General features: G+C 37.8%; 1 protein-coding gene across 5 annotated transcripts in view; it reads left to right on the forward strand.

Annotated features, from left to right (window-relative positions):
* Pclo (piccolo presynaptic cytomatrix protein) overlaps nt 1-23,959 on the forward strand; it is a 263,933-nt gene that overhangs the window by 117,043 nt on the left and 122,931 nt on the right. For 4 of the 5 annotated variants that reach the window (XM_090332895.1, XM_090332894.1, XM_090332893.1 and 1 more), the window contains 3 exons: nt 4,273-4,998; nt 14,323-19,411; nt 19,780-21,794. In XM_090332895.1, the coding sequence (XP_090189021.1) occupies nt 4,273-4,998; nt 14,323-19,411; nt 19,780-21,794 (7,830 nt within the window). The remainder of the gene's footprint in view (nt 1-4,272; nt 4,999-14,322; nt 19,412-19,779; nt 21,795-23,959) is intronic. The other variant, XM_090332891.1, reaches the window with a different exon arrangement.

Raw genomic sequence — 23,959 nt, forward strand, 5'->3', positions numbered from 1 at the left:
CTTATACGTATATGCATACATATTGTATATGTCCATACAAACATATATATACACACACGTATATACATATATATATATATATATATCACATCTTCTTGATCCATTTGTCCACTGAGAGGCATGTTTAAGATATACCCTTGCGGGCCGGGAGTTTGGCCTAGTGGTTAAAGTGCTTGCCTAGCATGCATGAAGACCCGGGTTTGATTCCTTGGTACCACATACATAGAAAAAAGCCAGAAGTGGTGCTGAGGCTCAAGTGGTAGAGCCTCTAGCCTTGAGAAAGTCCAAGGACAGTGCTCAGGCCCTGAGCTCAAGCCCAGGACTGGCAAAAAAAAAAAAAAAAGATATACCCTTGCGAAACACCAGGATATAAAGATGGCTTGATCTTTCTCACTGTGCACTGTAGCACAGGATCTCGCAATTTGTGGGTATTTTCACACTGCTCATTTTACTGACTTTTACTAATCCTTTATTTCCTCTACGTGAACATAATTTACTTGATGGAGCAAACATTGAATATACAGTTTCCAAAATACATATATACTTACTAAATATTAACAGATTATTTGCACAGTAGATATGTGATTATGTTTACTTTATTTAAACGTTAACATGATAGAAATTTAGTTTAGGTACAGTGGCACATTTCTATCCCAGAAGTTTGGAAGTGGAGAAAAGATCATAAGTTTGGGTCAGCTTGGGTTTCATGGAAAGTTTCTGGAAAGAAAGAAAGAGATAGAGACAGAGAGAGAGAGATGGAGATGGAAACAGATAAGAGAGAGAAGTGAATGAAGGGAGGAAGAAAGGAAGCAAGGACTTTTCAAACTTCAATTTGAATTTTTTTATCTCCTAATTTTACACTGTGTCCTTCTATTCATTGAAGTCCTTCCTAATGTGCTAGCAACAATTGCTTTAAATTCAGAAAAAAATTTACATGGCATGCTAAACTGGTCATATTATAATTTTGATTCTCACTGAAGTTTAAAATTATGTGATGATAATGAAGCAATCCTCGTGCTTAGAGGTGGAGCTCAGCACATTTTATTTCTAATAAGGACTCAGTATCATTATTGAGTCACATGCTATAGATAACAAGGGATGACAACTTTATTTTTTTCATATAATTTTATTGTAATTAATAGAAGGGTTACATTATATTCACCAGATAGAAGGTGCATTACTTCACATACATTGATGCCCTTTATCATGTCTTGGTCCCATTTCCCTCACCTGACCCCCCGCCCCTCATCTTGTATTCTTCCTTCCCTATCTGATTACAAATAACCAAATAAGCATATATACAATATATCAGATAATAAGGTAAAATACTATAACAATATGAGATAACAAAGAGATAGCAAAAGAGATGAGAGATAACATAGTACATTAAGGACAACAATCACTCATTATATGGCTTTTGTTTCTATATCCTGGAGGTCCTTTCATTTAGTGTCACACTATATGGCCTTATGTATCTAGGTTTTGCTCTGTTGTAAATATCTGCTAGGAGTGCCCAAGGTTTCTACTGATTATGACAAATGAGGGAAACCATTGAGCCTCTGTTCCTTTGAGTCTGGCTTACTTCACTTAATATGATTTTTTTGAAGTCTTTCCATTTCCTTACAAATGGGGCAATGTCATTCTTTCTGACAGCAGCATAGAATTCCATTGTGTATAAATACCACATCTTGTTGATCAACTCATTAACTGAGGGGCATCTGGGTTGGTTCCATATCTTTGCTATGGTAAATAGTGCTGCAATGAACATCGTTGTGCTAGTGGATTTAGTATGTCTTTGTTTCTGGACAATTGGACAATTCCAAGTAGTGGAATTGCTGGGTTATAGGGGAGCTCTGTGTTAAGTCTTTTGAGGAACTGCCTTACTGCTTTCCATAGTGGCTGAATGAGTTTGCACTCCCACCAACAGTGTAGTAGTGATCCCTCCTGGCCACATCCCCTCCAGCATCTGTTGTTAGTAGATTTCTTGATCATGACCATTCTAACTGGAGTGAGGTGGATCTTAGAATTGTTTTGATTTGCATTTCTTTTATGGCCAGAGATGTTGAGCATTTCTTCATGTGGATGACAACTTTAGTAACCATAATTTTAGATGAAATTTTAGAAGACATGTCCCTGTGGAATGAAACCTGTATTCTTGTTGTGATATTAACTAATTTACATGTGAGACAGACTGATGAGAATGCTAAATCCACACCTGCGTGTGAGTTTTAGAGTTTTAGAGTTCATGTGACAAAGTAGCTATTTTTACCTTTATTTTTTTATAAGGTCAGGCTCTGAATGAAATTACTTTAGATGTGTTGCAAACAAGTAGTTTTTAAAAAGAAAAACAAAAGCACCAGATAAAGATCAATTTTCGGTTAGTATTATGGAAGTGCTCCCTTTAGGGCCTGTTCAACACTGGACTGGAGCTTTTAGTGTTTGACAAGAAATCATGTCTCTTTCCTATGGCATGTAGATAAACTCATTTCAGAAAACAGCCACAACTCATCTCAGAACTATATATACAAGAGCAGGATTGATACTGGTAATCATATACACAGAAAGCAAATGACTCCACAATATGTTTTAAAACTTCATAGTCAGCTTTCTACTCAACTTAAACAAATAATGCACTTCTATCTTTACACTTTCAGATTAGCAAATAAGAAAGTTATAATGGCTTAGAGACTGTAAAGCAACCATGGATATTATGGAACTGCCTCTAAAAAAACTGGGGACTGAAAATCTGAAACCTAGATCAAAGCTCTGCCAGCGATCAATAACAGTAGATTTGGCCTCTAAATAATTTAAGCCAAACACTTGAAAAGAATAAGAGTCAATGTGAAAAGCAATTTGAATTTGAAATTCTCAGATGGCTATGCAACATGTGAATGTAGTATTATTTGTGGATTTCTCCCACCCTGTATCTTACACAATTGCACTCACTCATTAAGTAATAATAGTTAGAAATAGTTACATATATGGTCTTTATTTCTTATAGGTGGATAGATAGATATGAAGGGAAATCTAAAACATTCATCAGTCATGGAGTATTTGTGCAATTAGTATTACTTCATCTCATTCCAGTGTGATCATTTGTTATGTGGTTTTCCATATTTCACTTGCAAGCAGACCTATCAATTTAATGGTTTGTTTAAAAGGCAGAGCCTCTTTACTTTCAGGGGTCTGTTCAAATTGTTTTCCTCTAGTTCCCAAGAAACTGTATATCTAAATACTTACTGGCTCAGTTGTTTTGGTACAGAGTTCCTTGGTTTCCTCAGTAGAGAACTGATTTAAGAACGTGTCTTAGCAAGAAAATCAGATTAACACTCACAGGAACAACACAACAAGCAATGTGAATCATTAACGGCTTTTGTATAATTGATTGAGAAAACATGATCAACATTAAGAACAAATTTTTTTTAATTCAAAAGCAGATAAGGAATTACACACGTGATTTTAAAAACTGCTTGTACCTATAAAGGTATTCATGTATCAGTAGAACTGTATTTAGACTATGCTAAGAAAATAAGCTAAATCTGAAACCTTCGGATTAATTGAATATTGTCATGAAATTGTTGTAAAATCTAATATTGTGGGCAAATTATATCGGAAATGCTAATTTTAAAGGAATAAAAATTTTTTTCTCAAATCTATTTTCTTTCCCAAAATAGATATTTCCTTGTGTCTTTCCTTTTCCTTCCTTCCTTTCTTCCTCCCTTTGTCCCTCCCTCCCTTCCTCCCTCTTTCCCTCACCACTATTTCTTTTCTCCCTCCCTCTTTCATATTATCTCTTTTTTCTTTCTTCTTTCTCTTCATTAGATGTTTTTAATTTAATTTTATTGTTGTTATTTAGTAATTGTACAAAGGAGTTACAATTGTACATGTCAGGTTATGAGTCCAATGCTTCTTGACATTGTCACCTCTTCCCTTACTCTTGCCCATTTCCTCTCCCATTCATTTCTAGCTCCATGTTACATAGTTCTTTTTTTTACCTAGTTTACATTGAATGCAATGACTGCATTTGCTCACCCTTACTCACTCCATTCGTGTGCTCCCCTTTCTCCTTAAACATGTTTCCATTTCTACTTTATTAGCTCTTAAAATCTTATTAAAATTGTTAAAAATATTGACTCACTGATGTACAAAGCAATAACACTTCTTCAAATAAAAGAAATCAATTAGACATTGTTTAAGTTTTCACCTTGGAAAATATTCTGGGATAGATATAATACAGTAGAGCTAATCAGTTCATTTCTATTCTATTTGTAGATTCAAGAATGGCTTTGTTTAAATTGCCAAACCCTGAGAGCAGTTTCTGGGCAGCTTGGAGACATAGGCAAAATGCCATCTGCCCCATCAGAACCCAAGGCTTCCCCTGTGCCAGTCCCTGCAGAAACATCCCAGAAAGCCGTGATTCCTGTCCAGGTTAAAGTCAAAAAGGATGCAGAAGCAAAAACTGAAGCTGAAAAATTTATTCCAGAAAAAGAAACACATTCAGTTGAAACACCTTCTTCTAAAGTAACCATGTGTCAAAAGCAAGAGGAGAGAAAACTAGAGAAAGACAAAATTTCAACCCTTCAAGAAAAGAAGCCACTCCCAGAAGAAGAAAAACACACCTTAGAAGAAAAACAGTTCATTCTGGAAGAAAAGATACCAGTTCCTGGAGAAAAGAAGCCACATCTTGAGGAAAAGAAACCAACCCCTAGAGACAAAATGGTACCCCCAGAAGCAAAAACACTGTCTCTAGAAGAGGAACAAAAACAAGAATTGCTTACAACTGAAGCACTGACTACTGAAGAAAAGCCTAAAGGTAGAGTGGCTCCAATGGCTGTACAAGAAGAGAAACAACCAGACTCCATGGCAGACAATTTACCACCTGGTACACGTCCCAGTTTACCCAAGGAAGAAGAAAAGATAACCAGAAAGATGAAAGAACAGCCACAGGCAGTGGGCATTGCAAAATCTGATCAGGTGGAACCTGGGAAAGAAAAAACAGTAAGTTAATGTTTCTAATGATGCGAACATAGTCTCATGTATATATTGAATTTTACTTTCATACATGAATTGCTCAAGGGTACTGAGAGAAGCGAAGGCCTCTAGCAGGGTGCAGTGACAGGCCTATTAGGCAAAATCCCCATTCCAAATAATAAATATTAACATCATTTATCATATCTATTCTATTTGGGAAGTGCAAATATGAGATTGACAGTCCAAGCTGACACAAGTGTAAACACAGTGTCTTACTTGAAAAATAACTATAGCAAGCGGACCTGTGGCATCTGTTAAAGTGCTATCCTATCAAGCACAAGATCCTGAGTTCAATCTTCAGTACCACTAGAAGAATGGGACAGAGAGAGAAGGAGGGAAGGAGGAAAAAAAGGAAAGAAAGAGGGAGAAAAGGAAAGAGCGAAAGAAGGGAGAAAGGGAGGGAGGGAGGAGGAAGAAAGGAAGGAAAGACGGGAGGTACAGTTACATTTTTCGAGGCATGAAACCAATCTGGCCTTTTTTAATTTAAGAAAATCTACATAAATAGTTATAAAAATAATTTTGTCTGATTTTTATGAAATATTTTTATCAGAATCACAGTGATTTAAGAAGTTTTCTACATATTATTCATTTTATCCACAATAAAACAAAATCAGCATTTCTTTTTAAGATAAAATAATGTGTCACTCTATGTTTTTATTTGCTTAGCAAGTTAATTTTGCAAGGGGAAATGGTGTTTTCATTACTTGAAAGCCTTTAAGGTATAATCAGCCATGAAATCTTGCCAAAATAGAAAAAAAGGTATATTTTAGTATTTAGTATGACTTTAATATTACATCTAGTAGGAGTTCAAGTTTTAAAATTGAAGTATTCATAAACCAAACATAATCTGGAGTAGTATTTTTAGTGGACCTTTAAGTAATATTTTCAAAATAAATCACATCCTTTTGATAGAAACTCATTTTTAGTTACAAAAGTTCTTGCATCATATGTAATTGAATAATTTTAATTCACAGGCAACTAGAATTATACAGAAAATTAATGTTTTATTTGTAATAAAATTTAATGGTAACTTAATAAATCCATTGAAATTCTGATTGGGCTGCTTTTTGCATGCTTGTAGTCTTTTGTTGTTGTTCTTGTTTTTGGTGCTGGTCTTGGGAGTTGAATTCAGGCACTGGGCAGTTTTACTCACTGGACTTTTTTGCTCCAGTCTAACTCTCTACCATTTGAGCCCTTTTCTTGGTGGTTAATTGTCTGTACGAGTCTTATAGACTTTTGGACTGTGATCTTTACAACTCAGCACCCTAAGTAGCTAGAATTACAGATACAAGCCACCTGCACTTGACTGTTAATAGGTTTAAGGCATGGTTACTAACACATCTCTGATAGATGATGTGTTACGTTAACTAAATAAATCTTAGTGTCCTTTCATTATTTTAATGAATATTACCAACAATAATGACACCAACCAAAGCAGATGTCATTATATTCCGCCATCTGATGGCAGGCTCTATCACCACACTGCTTCTCCTAGTCACTTTGTAGAACTCATGTTTTTTACAGCTTCCCTGTTCCGGAAACTGTCTACAGCATCCTAGCCAGTAGGCCATGATTTTAAAGCACTTTGTCTATGTAAGATAAAGTTTTTTTATTCACAATAATGTTGGTAGACGCAGGTTTCAAATAGTTTTCCTGACAGTGTCAGACATTTTCGTCTAACTCTGAGTTATGGTTATACCTTGATATGTTGCTGAAAAAAGTTTGTAACAGTAGAAAAATGTCTTAGGAATATGTTCCTACCTTAATACATTTATCTTTCTCAGCAATATTTTGTCTTCTCTTTGTCCACTAGAAGAAAATTCATTTAGTTGAAATTAAGAAATATATAAACCATGATTATTCTTGGGAAATTTTAGCATTTAATTTAAAGTTAATAAATGAAGTAAGTGCTTCATCATTTATTACATGAGAACTTTCAGTTTTCTTCCAGGATTTCCATGGAGTATGTGGACAACCTATAAGTACAAAGAGAGAACTAGGGTTCATATATTAGTAACTGACTTTCTGTTACTTCACACATGCAGTAATAGTCCTATTTTTCTTGGAATCCATTGAGTCACTTTGCAGAGCTGAGAGGAAAGCTATAACACCCAATGGAAATTCTTGAATAATAGATGATCTTTGCTTTTCTGCTCCTCTGAAATCTAACTTTATTGCTTTGTTTTATTATCTATCTATCTGTCTATTTATCTATGTATCTATCTACAGTATTAAGGCTTGAACTCAACATCTGCCTAGTGTTACACTATCTGAGCCACTCCTCCATCACTTTTTATTATTGCTACTTTTTAATTAAAGAATTTTTATCATATTTTAAATGATGTATTTAACAAACAAGGATTACTTTTGACTTAAAGTCTTGCTTTTTGCTAAAACTTGGCATGGACCAAGATTCTCTAATTTGTTTTCCTTGCTTGTAGTTAAGATGAAAAGTATGTGTTAATATGTCAAGCTTTGGTTGAGATGGAGTTCTCACTTTTTGGCCAGTCTATGCTATCTTCCTAATATCTCCTTTCCACATAGCTATGATAACTGGTGTGCACCGATGATTTTTTAAAGTCCTGTTAGTATAGAATTCTGCCTTTTTACATAGTCACTTAAACAGAATTGTGTTTAACTTTATATTTTATACAAATTATACTGAAACACTGTATCTCTATGTATAGAAACCAAAGTTTGAATAAACTTTATTATTTTTTAATGACTGGAGAGTTAATAGTCAACTTTTATATAACCATTGCTAATGACTATGGAACCAGGGTGAAAAGTGATCAGATTTTCTGTAGTAAAACCATTATTTTATGTTACACTTTAATCTTTTCTCCAGGCCAAGGTAATTTATGACTCAGTCTTGTTGAGAATATTGTAGATACCAACCTGTCAATCTACTTCTGTTTTGGCAGACACTTTGGATACATGGCTAAAGATCTTGCATCTGTTGTTTACTTTTAGCCCATCAAAATTAAGTGCTTTAAGAAAATGAGCCACATACTTCTATGGCTTTTATTGCAAACTTTTATATTTAACTTAGAATTCAGTGCTTAGCCTCCAATAAGTTTTAGAAGGCTTTTCTTTCCTTCAGTGTGGAAGGCTAAAAGTTTTAACACTTTGGTGGGACAGATACAATTTGATAATTTCTCAAATACTTGTGAAGACTTCCCAATATGCCCAAAGAATTTCTTATCTTTCTATCATTCCTATCTTTTCACTATTGGTGTATTGTTTAGTACATGACAATAGACTGTTGAATGAAAAAGGAAAACTCTTTATGAGCAATCTAAAAAGAGAATTTTAGTCTCTGAAATTTCTCAGTAATTGTTTTAAATACACAGCTCAGAAAGACTAATTTTCCTCTTATTAACAAATGTCTTTATAGATGGAAAAATGCATATGTAACACAAATTGAGCAGCATGACAGAGTCAATGCTAAATGCTAAAAATAGAAAAAGAAAATATTGTTCTAAGTGAAATAAAAAATAATATTTTTTTGTTTTTAAGAAGATGCTTAAACCAGCTGAGCACGGTGGCTCATACCTATAATCCTAGCTATTCAGGAGGCTGAGATCTTAGGATCAAGGTTCAAAGCCAGCTCAGGCACAAAAGGACCTGAAACTCCTACTTCCAATTAACCTAGAAAATGGGAAATAGGGCTTGTCTCAAGGGCAGAGCAGTAGCCTCGAGCTGAAGAGCTCAGGGACAGCGTCCAGGCTGAGTTCAAGCCTCATGACTCACAAAAATAAAAGATGCTTAATGCAAGGGCTGTGGTTCAAGTGGTAGAGTGATTAATAAGTAAGCACAAGTCCATGGGTTCTATCCCCTGTTCCATAAATAATAATAACAATAATAATAATGGTAATAATAGAAGTAGTACTAGTAGTACACAGTATGCTTACTCCCTTGAATAACTCCCTTAAGATAAAAACTAATAATAACAAAAAGTATGTTTAAAATATAGATAATCTCATTCACTGCCTAGATGAAAGAGGTTAAATAATAGACATGGAATCTTATTTTTTTATTCTTTTGTCAATCATGGAACTTGAACTCTGGGCCTGGGTGCTGTCCATGAACTCTTCAGCTCAAGTTCATTGAGTCACAGCACTACTTCCTGTGTCTTCATGGTAATTGCAGACAAGAGTCTCAGGACTTTCATACCCTGGGTTTGCTTTGTACTGTGATCCTCAGATTTCAAACTCCTGAGTAGCTAGGATTTCAGGTGTGAGCCACCTTGCCTACCATGGAATCTTATTCTTATGTAAGAATGTCAGAGTTTCTTCTAAATTTTATTTCCGGTGAAAAATAAAATGAAAATGCTTATTTTCTAACTAATATAAAATACTAATATTTTAAATCAGGAATTTATATATATAAATTTATAATATAATTTATATGTATAATAAGTGCTTTTACATATGATTTAAAAAGTATTTCCATCCATTCAGGTTATTAAAGAGAACATTACTAAACAGCTTAATATTTTCTCTTAAAATAAATATACCATCTTCTATTTTGAAGCCAGAATCCTATGTAATAAGATTTGGGGAAGAAAATAAGTCAAATTTGGTCACCCGTACACAAACTGTTAGCGCCCTTTGATTTGTAGTACTTTAAATACCTATTTCAAGATGAATAACTAAAGAAAACAGTATCCAACTTACAACTTTTTTAAGCTGCTCCTTCCTTATTGATCTAATTTTCCCTTGTTAATAGATACTATTAATGAATCAGTAGTATAATATAGACCAATTAACTTGTATGGATACAAAATGTATCATTGCTCTATCCTGGTTTTCTCACAAGACAAGTAGATAATGTAGAAGGGTAAATGAATGGACAGTGGATAAATGTTTCCATATCCTGATCTCTGTATATAAAAGAAAACTTCAGTAATTATTAATAGACAATTTAAGGGTATAAATCAAAGAGATAACAGACCTACTCCATGTGGCTCACAAGTTAACTATGCAATCCGGTAGAAAAATACTCTGTTCCATTAATGGTAGTAGAGAGCTAAAGCTAGTTTAGCATGAGAAAACTGATATTGTAATTTTTAATGTATCAAAGTGAAATAAATATGTGACTTTTTCATTCTGAATATTTCAACACAATGTTCTTAGGTCAGCTAGGATCATCTGATCAAGTACCTGTAACATTTAGGTTTAGACCTGCAAATCTGTAAAAGAAAACCATTTGTAGACTTCGTAACTTCTGTGTAGAATAAGAAAAAATCACTTGAGGTTGAGGATCATAACAACATTAGTACTAGCAACAGATATTGATTGAATTCTGTGAAGCATGGGAAAAGACTAGGATCAACAAGGATGTGTAGATTGGAACTTGTACTGAAGAGGGAAGATTAGCAAAGGGATGTAGAGAAAATTCACATAACAAAGGGGGATTCAGGGCAGATTATTTGGATTTATGCGTTAATATTTTGCATAAAACCTCTTAACTTTCTTTGTCACACTTTGTATGTATCTGAGATAAATTTTATTTTTGTAAAATGTCAGTAGAGTCTTCAGAGTTCTTTGTGTGAAACTATAATTTCTCAAAAAAAATACTAACTTTTTTCATTATGTTCAATGATTTTTTTTCAAAAAGAATGGTTATATTTCTTCTACATATATATATATACGTACACATATATGCTTTTATTAGACTTTATTATATTCTGTGTAGGCCCAAAATATACTACCAAAATTCAAATATGACACATCCTTTTTTGACCTGATGTCATGGTAGTGATATTTACTCTGAGTCACTGAAGGATAGATGGAGCTAACTGAAGAAGCGACAGGAAGCTTAATGTGCTTTAAAAAGTGCTTGATCAATACATGAGATGTGACCACAGCTGTGTCCTCCTCTGAACAGCCTTTCATCAAAAGACGCTTCACCTTTGCCTACCTCTTCAATACATAGTTCCTATAAGAAAGGAGGTATAGTGAATTGAGTGCCCAAACAGTTCTGCTGCATAGTTCACAACTCCAGATAAATAGCATTTGCCTAAAAATATATCTGACATTAGCTGAGACAGTTCAGCCTAGATACTCTCAAAAGCAGACATGATTTCTATCAGACTTCTTTTTTTTAGGGGGTTCTGGGGGGAACATGGGGTTTGGACTTTGTGCCTGGGCTCTGTTCATGAGTTCTTCAGCTCATGGTTAGTACTCTTGAGCCACCATGCCACATCTGTTTTTCTGGTGGATAACTGGAGATATAAGTCTCATGGATTTTTGTGCCAGGGCTGGCTTTGAATCTCAGATCTCAGCCTCCTTAGTAGCTAGGATTACAGATAAGAGCCACTGGCATACAGGTCTATCAGACATTTTAATAGTTACTTTATTATAAAAATGTATGTCTAGCTGGGTATGGTAGCTCATGCTTGTCAATCCTTGCTGCTCAAGAGGCTGAAATCTGAGGCTCAAGCTACAAAGCCAGCCAGGGAACAAAAGGACCTGAGATTCTTATCTCCAGTTAACCTCTAGAAAATGGGAAGTGGGGCTTGGCTCAAGAGTAGGGCAGTACCCTTGAGCTGAGGAGCTCAGGGACAATGCCCAGGTCCAAAGGTAGGGTGGTGGCCTTGAATTGAAGCATTCAGGGACAGCACTCACACTGAGTTCAAGTCACATGACCCACAAAAAATGTATGTCTCCTTTAACGCCTCTATATATCATCCTGAAAATAAAATTAAAAAGAAATAAATGTAAATCTCTAGTTTTAAGAAAACTATAACCATAAGAAGATATATATACATATGTTTATGTATGTATGTATGTGTATACATATGTGTGTATATATGTATACATATACATATATATACACATATACATATATAGTTGGACACAGAAGATTCACACTTGTAGTTCTAGCTATTTAGGACTAGGTATGTTTTGAAAACATCTGGGCAGAAAATTCCATATGTCTTGTCTCCAGTTAACCAGAAAAGAGCTATATTATAGGGTTGTAGCTCAAGTGGTCTAGTGCCAACCTTTAGCAAAAGACCCTAGGAAGAGGGCAGAGTAATATGTTGAAACTTCAATCCTGACTTAAAAAAACAGGTATAAAAAAAATAATACCATCCTTTTATTCCCCCAAATAACTTTCCAGTTTACTTGTTGTATCTTGTCCAAAGGTTGATATTTAATGATTGTCTGCATAGCCCCCTAGCCATTTATATGCATTTATTCACAATTTATATTTGTTTTACACACAAATTACAGCATACTGTATTGTTTTAAAATCTTTATTTAATTAATTTATATTTTGTCAGTCATGAGGCTTGAATTCAGTACCTTGGCACTGTGCCTGAGCTTCTCCCTCAAGGTTAGTACTCTTCCTCTTTAAGCCACTGCTCTACTTCCAGTTTTCTGGTTGGTAATTGGTAATAAAAATCTTAAGGACTTTCCTGCCTGAGCTGGCTTTGAACCATGATCCTCAGATCTCAGCTTTCTGTATAGCTAGGATAACAGACTTGTGCTGCCAAAGCCTGGCTGTGTTTTCATTTTAAATAATTATCACTTGAATTTTTGTGTTATAAAATCAGCAAACACATTTCACCATATAATGTGCTCAAAATAGATCTTTAGCTATGTACAGTTAAGACTTATTTTGAGATGAAAGAGAATGAAATGTATCTGTTCAACATTAATCACTGACAACTATACAGTTGGAGAGGAGGAAGGCGGGGAAGGAGGGAAGAAAATTGTTTTGTATGCACACTGCTATGCAACCTGGTATGTTCATTCAGAATATAGATAGGTCAAAAGAGCTTTCTGCCTGTAAACCCACTAAAAATACAAGGATAGTTCAAAACACAGACCCAGGGGAATTGAGGTGCCCTGATGGCACACTGTTCTAGTATAGCACTTCTTCTAATCCCTTAGGGAAGAGGAAGGTCCTGGGGAAGGAGCTGAAAGGGTACAGAGGAAGGGGAGGTGGCTGCTGTGAAATGCATTTTAAACTTTCTTTTTGGGGGATGGGCGGCTGGTCCTGCGACTTGAACCTCTGGGCCTGGGCATTGTCCCTGAGCTCTTCAGCTCAAGTTACCCCTTGAGCCACAGCACCACTTTCTGGTGATTAATTGGAGATAAGAGTCTCACAGACTTTCTAGTGCCTAGGCTGGCTTTGAACTGTGATCCTTAGATCTCAGCATCCATAGTAGAGCCCCACCTGGCTTCATTTTAGGCATTTTAAACACAGACGCTAACTAAATCAGTCAGCTTCTTTTTGCTGATAAATTTTTTAATTAGGAAAGACATTATGCAAAAGTCTCATATGTTTAGAATTTTGAAGTAAGGCCTCTGAATTAAACTTGGTGACATGGCTCTGTGGCACAGAGAAGGCGGCCAGGTCAAGAGTGTGGTGTGTATCTAAGTGACTTGGAGAAAGCCCACATTCTTGCTGTTAAAATTAGTTACTATACTGAGTTATAGGACCTCCTTTAAGGTAAAATGCCAAGAATTTTCAAACTCCAATGCCTTAACAAGTATTGGTAAAACAGCTTTGAAGTGGGATGATGAAAATAAGTGTGATGAATAATTCCATGAAATAAAAAACTGGTTATTTATCCTTGGATGAACTGATAAAACCAACCAACTATTGCATAAAAGTTTCAAAATTATCATTTTGAAACATGCATTCTGAGTGATACAGAGAACAATATTAACAACATAATATATATAAATCATAGTGTATTACAGATTCACAGTATACTCTAAAAGCAATGCCTTGCTTGAACCCCATAACAGAAACAAAAAATTGTATGAGGTAGGAATCACATGAGTTCTTAACTACTTTTTTATTAAGTAAAATTTTTTCTTTTCCATATAGTTCCCAATCAAGCATATGATCCATCACTGGTTCTTTTTTGTTATCTTTTGCCTGACCTCACAGTCCAAAAGAATTTTCTATGTTAAAATTACCAGTAAAATCTTCTCTATAATTAGAACTTCATCCCAGAGTAAATGTCTTAAGCAAGTTAATGTATTTAAAGGAAAATGAAATAAGAATGTAATGTATATAGCATGGACAGAAAAGAAATCAAATAGTATGAATATTAACATGTAAAGTAAGTTACGGTTAAATGAACACTAACCCCGATCATTAAATATCAAGTAATTTCATTTTTAATATTTTTTAAAAATTCTGGCATGTAGTTGGATAGTTCTTGGAATTATTCCTCAGTTCTTGGAGGCTGTTTGGGAATAATGGAGAAGCTATTCTAATAATTCAACCATGTTAAGTTTGCCTGTATCTTTTCCTCTCTACTAGGAAAAGGAAGAGGACAAATCAGAAACTTCGAGTTCTCAGCAACCTAAAAGCCCACAAGGTCTGAGTGACACAGGTTATTCTTCTGATGGAATATCAGGTTCCCTTGGTGAAATTCCAAGCCTTATTCCAAGTGATGAAAAGGATTTGCTAAAGGGACTCAAAAAGGACTCGTTTTCACAAGAAAGCAGCCCTTCCAGCCCTTCAGACTTAGCGAAGTTAGAAAGCACAGTCCTATCCATTTTGGAAGCTCAGGCAAGTACACTTGCTGATGGAAAGTCGGAAAAGAAAATCCAGCCCCATGTGGTTTCTTCTGAGCAACCTAAAGACCAACAGAAAACTCAAATTTTATCTGAAACACTGGACATTACTACTTCAAAAGAGGAACTCAAGGAGAGTCAAGAGGAAAGGAAAGACTCTTCAAAAAAAGATATCCCACCAACTATTCCATCCAGTAAGGACCATAAAGAATTGTCTGAGTTTGTTGAGGACATAGCTATAAGAAGGCAGCCCTATGATTCAGTTGAAGACAGCAGTGAAAGTGAAAACTCACCTGTTCCCCAAAGAAAACGCAGAACCAGCATTGGTTCATCAAGCAGTGATGAGTATAAACAGGAGGACAGTCAAGGATCTGGGGAAGAAGAAGACTTCATCCGGAAACAGATCATAGAAATGAGTGCTGATGAAGATGCCTCAGGTTCCGAAGATGACGAGTTCATTAGGAGCCAACTCAAAGAGATTAGTAGTATCGCAGAGATCCAGAAGAAGGAGGAAACAAAAGTGAAAGGGAAGGGAACCACAGGGAAACACAGGAGGCTGACTCGAAAAAGTAGCACAAGCTTTGATGATGATGCAGGGAGGCGCCATTCATGGCATGATGAGGATGATGAAACATTTGATGAAAGTCCTGAGCTGAAATACAGAGAAACTAAAAGCCAAGAGAGTGAAGAACTCGTTGTTACGGGAGGAGGAGGGCTACGTCGATTTAAAACAATTGAACTCAACAGCACCATGGCAGATAAATACTCCACAGAATCATCACAGAAAAAAACTACTTTGTATTTTGATGAAGAGCCGGAATTAGAAATGGAAAGTCTGACAGACTCACCAGAGGACAGGTCGAGGGGAGAAGGATCTTCTAGTCTTCACGCGTCTAGCTTCACTCCTGGCACGTCTCCTACGTCTGTGTCCTCACTTGATGAGGACAGTGACAGCAGCCCAAGTCACAAGAAAGGTGAGAATAAACAGCAACGTAAAGCTCGGCACAGGTCACATGGCCCTCTTTTACCTACTATTGAAGATTCTTCAGAGGAAGAAGAATTGAGAGAGGAAGAAGAATTGCTAAAAGAGCAAGAAAAACAGAGGGAGCTAGAACAGCAACAAAGGAAGAGTTCCAGCAAGAAATCAAAGAAAGATAAAGATGAACTTCGAGCTCAAAGAAGGAGGGAAAGACCAAAGACGCCACCCAGTAATCTCTCTCCCATCGAAGATGCATCTCCAACAGAAGAGTTACGTCAGGCTGCAGAGATGGAGGAACTCCACAGATCCTCTTGTTCAGAATACTCACCTAGCATAGAATCAGACCCAGAAGGATTTGAAATAAGCCCAGAAAAAATCATAGAAGTACAAAAAGTGTACAAATTACCCACAGCTGTGTCTTTATACTCACCAACAGATGAGCAGGCTGTTATACAGAAAGAAGGTGGTCAGAAGGCATTAAAAAGTGCTGAGGAGATGTATGAAGAAATGATGCATAAACCCCACAAATATAAAGCTTTTCCAGCTGTAAATGATCGGGATGACGTTTTTGAAAAGGAGCCTTTGTATGGTGGTATGTTAATAGAAGATTATATTTATGAGTCTTTAGTAGAAGACACATACAATGGGTCTGTAGATGGAAGTCTGCTAACAAAGCAAGAAGAAAATGGGTTTGTGCAGCAGAGAGGAAGAGAGCAAAAAATAAGACTTCCAGAGCAGATTTATGAGGATCCTATGCAGAAAATTACAGACCTCCAGAAAGAGTTTTATGAGTTAGAAAGTTTGCATTCACTTGTACCTCAAGAAGACATTGTTTCCAGTTCTTACATTATTCCAGAAAGCCATGAGATAGTGGATCTGGGTACTATGGTTCCATCTACCAGTGAAGAAAAAAAATTGTTAGATGCTGATGCTGCCTATGAAGAACTCATGAAAAGACAAAAGATTCAGTTAATACCTGACGCCACCCCCACTCACGCCACCACTGGGGAGGACATGATAGAGTCCATCTTGGACTTTGACAGGTTGCCAGATGCATCTTTGACATCAAGTGTACTCTCAGGAGCATCTCTTTCTGACTCAACAAGCAGTGCAACACTCTCTATTCCTGATGTCAAAATAACACAACACTTCTCCACGGAAGAAATTGAGGATGAATATGTCACCAGTTACACAAGAGAAATTCAAGAGATAATTGCCCATGAGTCACTGATTTTGACCTACTCGGAGCCTTCAGAAAGTGCTACATCTGTCCCGCCATCTGACACACCGTCTCTCACATCATCTGTGTCTTCGGTTTGCACCACAGATAGTTCCTCACCCATAACTACCTTGGATAGTATAACCACAGTTTATACAGAGCCAGTGGACATGATTACTAAGTTCAAAGATTCAGAGGAAATTTCTTCATCAACATATTTTCCGGGCAGCATTATAGACTATCCAGAAGAAATAAGCATGTCTCTAGATGGAACCGCCATGCCAGAAAGTGGAAGGAGTTCTGATCATGTTGGAATTTTCCTATCTGACATGACATCCTCAGTCACAACTGTAGGAACTAAAGTGGAAGATGTAATGACTGACAATATTTCCACTGACTTTCCTGTCCCTGAAAAGGAGTGGATAAAAAAAGGAACAAAGGAAACTGGAGATGGGGTAATTCTGGAAGTTTTGGAAGCTTATGAAGATAAAATGAAGGAGTCTGAGGATGAATTAACAAATATGAGCTTGTCTGAAACTAGGTTTGACCTACCAAAGTCTTCTGATGTAGCTCCTCCAATAAAACAACAGCTTTCTTCTGCATACTCAATATCCAGAAAGGTATCTGGGCAGGAAAACCTTCCATCACAATTACAATCTGGTGGTCCCCCTGTGTCTTCTCGTCCAGTGAAATCTCATCCTTTCTTTCGCAGTACTTCTTTAGACATGTCAGCCCAACCTCCTCCTCCCCCTCCCCCTCCTCCTCCCCCTCCCCCTCCTCCTCCTCCTCCTCCTCCTCCTCCTCCACCCCTACCCCATTCAACTGCACCTAAACCACCCATTCATCCTAAAAAAAAGTCTACAGTTGCAGCTCCAGTGACTACAACAACTGCAGCCACACTTCTGACTGAAGCTGTTACTGCTATAGAGATCACCACTACCCGGAGGAGTGATGGGTTACCTGGGACAAAAATAAGTACCTCTGCACCTCCTCCTGTCCCTCCTAAGCCTTCTTCAATTCCTTCTGGACTTGTCTTTACACATAGACCTGAGCCAAGCAAACCTCCCATTGCCCCCAAGCCAATAGTTCCTCAGCCCCCAGTGACCACACAGAAAATACCAGATGTGCATCCCAAACCAACCGGTCTATCACTAACTTCAAGTATGTCTTTAAACTTAGTGACTTCTGCAGATTACAAATTGCCTTCCCCCACCTCTCCTATTTCCCCACACTCTAACAAGTCCTCCCCTAGATATTCTAAATCTCTCATGGAAACCTACGTGGTTATTACATTACCATCTGAGCCTGGAACTCCAACAGATTCTTCAGCTAGCCAAGCAATCACCAGTTGGCCCTTAGGATCGCCCCCAAAAGATCTGGTTTCCCTTGAACCAGTGTTTTCTGTAGTTCCTGCTACAACAGCTGCAGAAATGCCAAGTTCTTCACAACCAAGCTTGTATCTCTCAGGAGCTTTGGAGCCGTTTTCTGTCCCTATTGCAACACCATCTTCATATCAAACAGGTCCAGCTTCACTTCCACAATTTCCCACAACTAGAATCTCAAAGCCAGAGGTTTCAGCAATCAGAAGTACAGTCCCAAGTGTTGGTCCTGGCAGCATTTCTATATCAGTTCCTCTAGAGCCTCTTGCACTAGATAACCTACATGTAGAAAAGCATCAGTATATGGAAAATGGAAAGTTGCAAGTTGCTAGTGATGTCATTGATCTGCGAACAATACCAAAAACTGAGGTTAAAGCAACTGAGAAATGTATAGATCTTTCTGTTTCTGCCATGGATGTGAAAAGACAGACAACAGCAAGAGATGCTTATGGGAGACAAATCAGTGCTGTCCAGCCTTCTATTATAAATCTCAGTGGCACTCCATCATTAGTGACTCCGATAACCCTGGACACTCAAACCATGGCTACTGCCACTTGCACAGCGTCTACAAGTTACACAACAGGTACTGAAAGCCTGTTGGGTGTAGAGTATAAAATGATAACACCACTCCAGCTTACCACAAAGCCTTCTGAGTCTCCATACAGGACACCAAGTGACCAGGTCTTTCCTACAGTTAGGGAAGAAGCACCAATAAACTTGTCATTAAGTACTTCAGCACATGCAGGGGCATTGGCTGTTACAAAGCCTGTCTCCATGCCCCCTATTGGTGTCACAAATGGATGGACTGATAGTACCACATCCCAGGGGATCACTGACGGAGAAGTGGTGGATCTCAGTACAACTAAGTCTCATAGAACTGTTGTTACAGTGGATGAGTCGGCTTCAAATGTGGTAACGAAAATAATAGAAGATGATGAAAAGCCTGTTGACTTGACAGCTGGAAGAAGAGCTGTGTGCTGTGACGTGGTTTATAAGTTGCCTTTTGGAAGGAGCTGTACAGCACAGCAGCCTGCCACTACTCTTCCTGAGGATCGCTTTGGCTATAGGGACGATCACTACCAATATGATCGATCAGGGCCATCTGGTTATAGAGGGATTGGTGGGATGAAACCATCCATGTCTGATACTAATTTAGCAGAAGCTGGGCATTTCTTCTATAAAAGTAAGAACGCTTTTGGTTATTCTGGAGGAACTGATGCAGCAGTAGATCTGACTTCAGGGAGAAGTACAACAGGTCAGTATCCTATGGCAACAGACCTTTCCTTGAAATATCATTATGATGTCCCTCATCTCATTTCAGGATGAAAATGCAATCCCTATGCCAATTTTGCTGCTTCTCTTTTTTTTGGATGTTTTGGCAAGACATTTTGGAGTACATATGCGCTTTTGTTTCTTGATTATTATTTTTTTTTAATTCGGTCTGCCCAAGTCACCTGCATGTGCCTGCATGTTCAACATTGCTTTTCTTCTACATCCAGCTAGATTAACCTGTGGATTTGCATGCAGTCCTATTCATTATGTTCATCAGGATAAGAGGGCTTTCAGAACCAAAAATCATCATTCATTCTGAGAACTGGACTATAACTCTGCCCTGTATTTCAGGTGAGGTAATGGATTATTCAAGCAAGACTACAGGTCCATATCCAGAAACACGACAAGTCATTTCAGGAGTTGGGATTAGTACCCCTCAGTATTCCACAGCAAGAATGACTCCACCTCCAGGACCCCAATATGGAGTGGGGAGTGTTTTGAGGTCATCTAATGGTGTTGTCTATTCTTCAGTAGCAACTCCAGTCCCCTCCACCTTTGCTATCACCACACAGCCTGGCTCCATCTTCAGCACCACTGTGAGGGATTTGTCTGGTATTCATATAGCCGATGCAGTGACTTCATTACCCACCCTGCAGCAGAGCCAGCCAATGCCTAGGTCATATTTCATAACAACAGGTGCATCTGAAACAGACATTACAGGTGTTGATATCAGTGCCAGTTTGCAAACTGTTACTATGGAAACTCTGACTGCTGAGACCACAGACACTGTCCCCACATTAACCACAGCATCTGATGTGTTTTCTGAAGTGGTGGGGGGAGATGAGAGCAGTCTCATAATTGTCCCTGAAGAAGACAAGCAGCAACAACAACTTGACTTAGAACGTGAGCTCTTGGAATTAGAGAAAATTAAGCAGCAACGCTTTGCTGAAGAACTGGAGTGGGAACGTCAGGAAATTCAGAGGTTCCGAGAACAAGAAAAGATCATGGTTCAAAAAAAACTGGAGGAGTTGCAGTCTATGAAGCAGCATCTTCTCTACCAGCAAGAAGAAGAACGGCAGGCCCAGTTCATGATGAGGCAGGAGACATTAGCCCAGCAACAGTTACAGCTGGAACAGATACAACAGCTGCAACAACAGCTTCACCAGCAGCTTGAGGAGCAAAAGATTCGCCAGATCTACCAGTATAACTATGATCCTTCTGGAACTGCTTCTCCACAAACCACCACAGAGCAGGCCATATTAGAAGGCCAGTACACTGCCCCTGAAGGTGGTCAGTTTTGGGCCACTGAAGATGCCACAACCACAGCTTCTGCTGTGGTGGCTATTGAAATACCACAGAGCCAAGGGTGGTACACAGTTCAGTCTGATGGTGTGACTCAGTACATTGCCCCACCAGGCATCTTGAGCACTGTTTCAGAAATACCTCTGACAGATGTTGTTGTAAAAGAGGAAAAACAACCCAAAAAGAGGACCTCTGGAGGTAAAGTCAGGGGACAATATGATGAGATGGGAGACACTATGGCAGATGATTCTAGGAATTTTAAGAAGATTGTGGACAGTGGTGTACAGACCGACGATGAAGATGCTGCAGATCGGAGTTTTGCAAGCAGGAGAAGGAGAACTAAAAAGAGTGTGGATACCAGTGTGCAAACTGATGATGAAGATCAGGATGAATGGGATATGCCTTCCAGATCAAGGAGAAAAGCACGTGTTGGGAAATATGGTGACAGCACAACAGAGTCTGACAAGACCAAACCCCTTTCCAAAGTCTCCAGCATAGCAGTTCAGACAGTCGCAGAGATATCTGTTCAAACTGAACCGGTGGGAACCATAAGAACACCCTCCATAAGAGCACGAGTGGATGCCAAGGTAGAAATAATTAAACATATTTCAGCACCTGAAAAGACTTACAAAGGGGGCAGTTTAGGCTGTCAAACAGAAGCAGATTCAGACACACAAAGTCCTCAGTATATGAGTGCCACATCTCCACCCAAAGACAAGAAACGCCCAACACCTTTAGAGATTGGTTATTCTTCCTCTCACCTTCGGGCAGATTCCACAATCCAGCTGGCTCCTTCCCCACCCAAATCTCCAAAAGTCCTTTATTCACCCATCTCACCACTTTCACCAGGCAAAGCCTTAGAATCAGCCTTTGTACCTTATGAAAAACCCCTCACTGATGACATAAGTCCACAGAAAGTACTGCATCCAGATATGGCTAAAGTTCCCCCAGCAAGTCCTAAGACAGCCAAGATGATGCAGCGTTCTATGTCTGACCCCAAGCCTCTGAGTCCAACAGCAGACGAAAGTTCCAGGGCTCCTTTTCAGTATACCGAGGGCTTCACGGTAAGAGTGATTCTTTTCAGTTAGAAGACAATGGATGAGTAGATGTTAATCATGTATTTGCCACCTTAGAAGGTAACCGAATTCCTAGTATTTTAGAAACCTAATGGTGAATTTTAGGGAGGACTGTTGCCTAGTAACTTTAAAGGGGAAATAGGAAAGTACACATTCACTTAGAAACACCAAAGTGGGGGCATTTATTGAGGAAATAGGAGAAAGAAGTTTTATTATTTTATAAAGTTAATGGGATTGAAGGTTACTGTCAAACATTGTTATCTTTCACATCACAGTTGCCGGCTGGATTTGTGAACTGAATATTCATTTCCTAGTATGACAGAATAAGCATTGAATATAAACAGAGAAGACAAAGGATGACCCTCAATACAGATGTAGGATACTCAAATTCATTAAAGGAATGGTTGGCTAAGGTTATCTGTTCTATTTACTCTTCTTCCAGATAGCAAATTTGCATTAAAAGATAAGAAGGCAGAGCTGAGAATGCACTCAGACAATCGCAAGGACTTAGGAGGCATAAGTAGAAGGAACTTCTCTTGAAAACCAGTCAAGACCAAGTTAACAGGAGAGCCTATCTGAAAAGCAAAGTTAAAAAAAAATGACGAAGGGGATGGTTCAGTGGCCTTGGGATTGCCTAGGAAGTATGACATCCTTCATTCTGCAAAATTAATAATAGTGCAAGTCATAATAATCATAATACAAACATAAAAGCTTAGGACACTTACTGATAAAGTAGAATTTCTGGAATTGACAGATGAACCTGAAAGACAGTCATGACAAGTTGCCAATGTTTGTTTTGTGTCTGGCAACTCCCTCACATCCAGGTGATCCTTAATTTAATTCAATCACAGAAGCAAAAGCGGTTTATATGTTCATTTGAATGATAGAGATTGACTTTTACAATGTATAAATATACTTCAAGGGAAAAAAACTAGAGTATATTAGAAATATTTTGTGAATATCTCTATAAGAAGTATCAGTAATTTCATTTAAAACTAAGCATATTGGGCTGAGAGTTTGGCCTAGTTGATAGAGTGTTTGCCTAGCATGCATGAAGACCCGGGTACGATTCCTCAGTACCACATACATAGAAAAGGCCAGAACTGGTGCTGTGGCTCAAGTGGCATGGTACTAGCCTTGAGGAAAAAAAGCCCACAGACAGTGCTCAGGCACTGAGTTCAAGCCCCAGGACTGGTAAAAAAAAAAGTTAATTAATTAAATAAAAGAAGGCTACTTTAAAAATGTTGCACTCTTCTTCACAGACATAAAACTACACAGGCAATTAAGTGTTAAAGTGGTTATTGTACTCTTACATGTTCAAAAATTTAAGAACTTTTTTGTAATAGATACTTCTTACTGAATTTTAGTGTTCTAGAGTATAAGCCAGGCTTCTGTTGAAAAGCAGATGGCATTCATGATTGTTAGAAGAATATGTTTTGCTTCACTGATTGCTGTTTTGATAGCTATTTTTAAGAATTTTTGGAACCCTTGAATGTCTATTTCTGAGAGCAATTACCCTAGCTGAAGTTGAGAAATTCTATTTTTGTTAAAATTTTATTTTTATCTTCTTCTAAAGTATAGAGGTTTAAAAATTAACAACTGTGGTAACCAATGGAACTTGAAAAATACTTAGTAGCACTTATATTTCGTTATTCTTTTTCAAAGCAATATACAAAATCTGTTTATTAAAACTGACTGATGAATCTGCTGTTTTAATAATGTTACTTAAATATGTTAGCATTCCCATATTTTCTTTTAGTGTTCTTTTTGGTTTTTTTTTTTTTGCTTGTTTGTTTTTTGCTGGTTCTGGGCTTGAACTCAGGGCCTGAGCACTGTCCTTAGAGTTTCTCAAAGCTAGAGCTCTACCACTTGAGCCACAGCACCATTTCCATCTTTTTTTTTTTTTTTTTTTTGCCAGTCCTGGGCTTGAGCTTAGGGCCTGAGCCCTGTCCTTGGACTTTCTCAAGGCTAGAGCTCTACCACTTGAGCCTCAGCACCACTTCCAGCTTTTTTCTATGTATGTGGTACCGAGGAATCGAACCCGGGTCTTCATGCATGCTAGGCAAGCACTTTAACCACTAGGCCAAACTCCCAGCCCCATTTCCGTCTTTTTCTACGTATATGTGGTATCAAGGAATTGAACCTGGGTCTTC

Source organism: Megascapheus bottae, chromosome 5 (assembly GCF_031878675.1).
Source record: "Megascapheus bottae isolate mThoBot1 chromosome 5, mThoBot2.hap1, whole genome shotgun sequence".
In the NCBI taxonomy this organism is placed as follows: domain Eukaryota; kingdom Metazoa; phylum Chordata; class Mammalia; order Rodentia; family Geomyidae; genus Megascapheus; species Megascapheus bottae.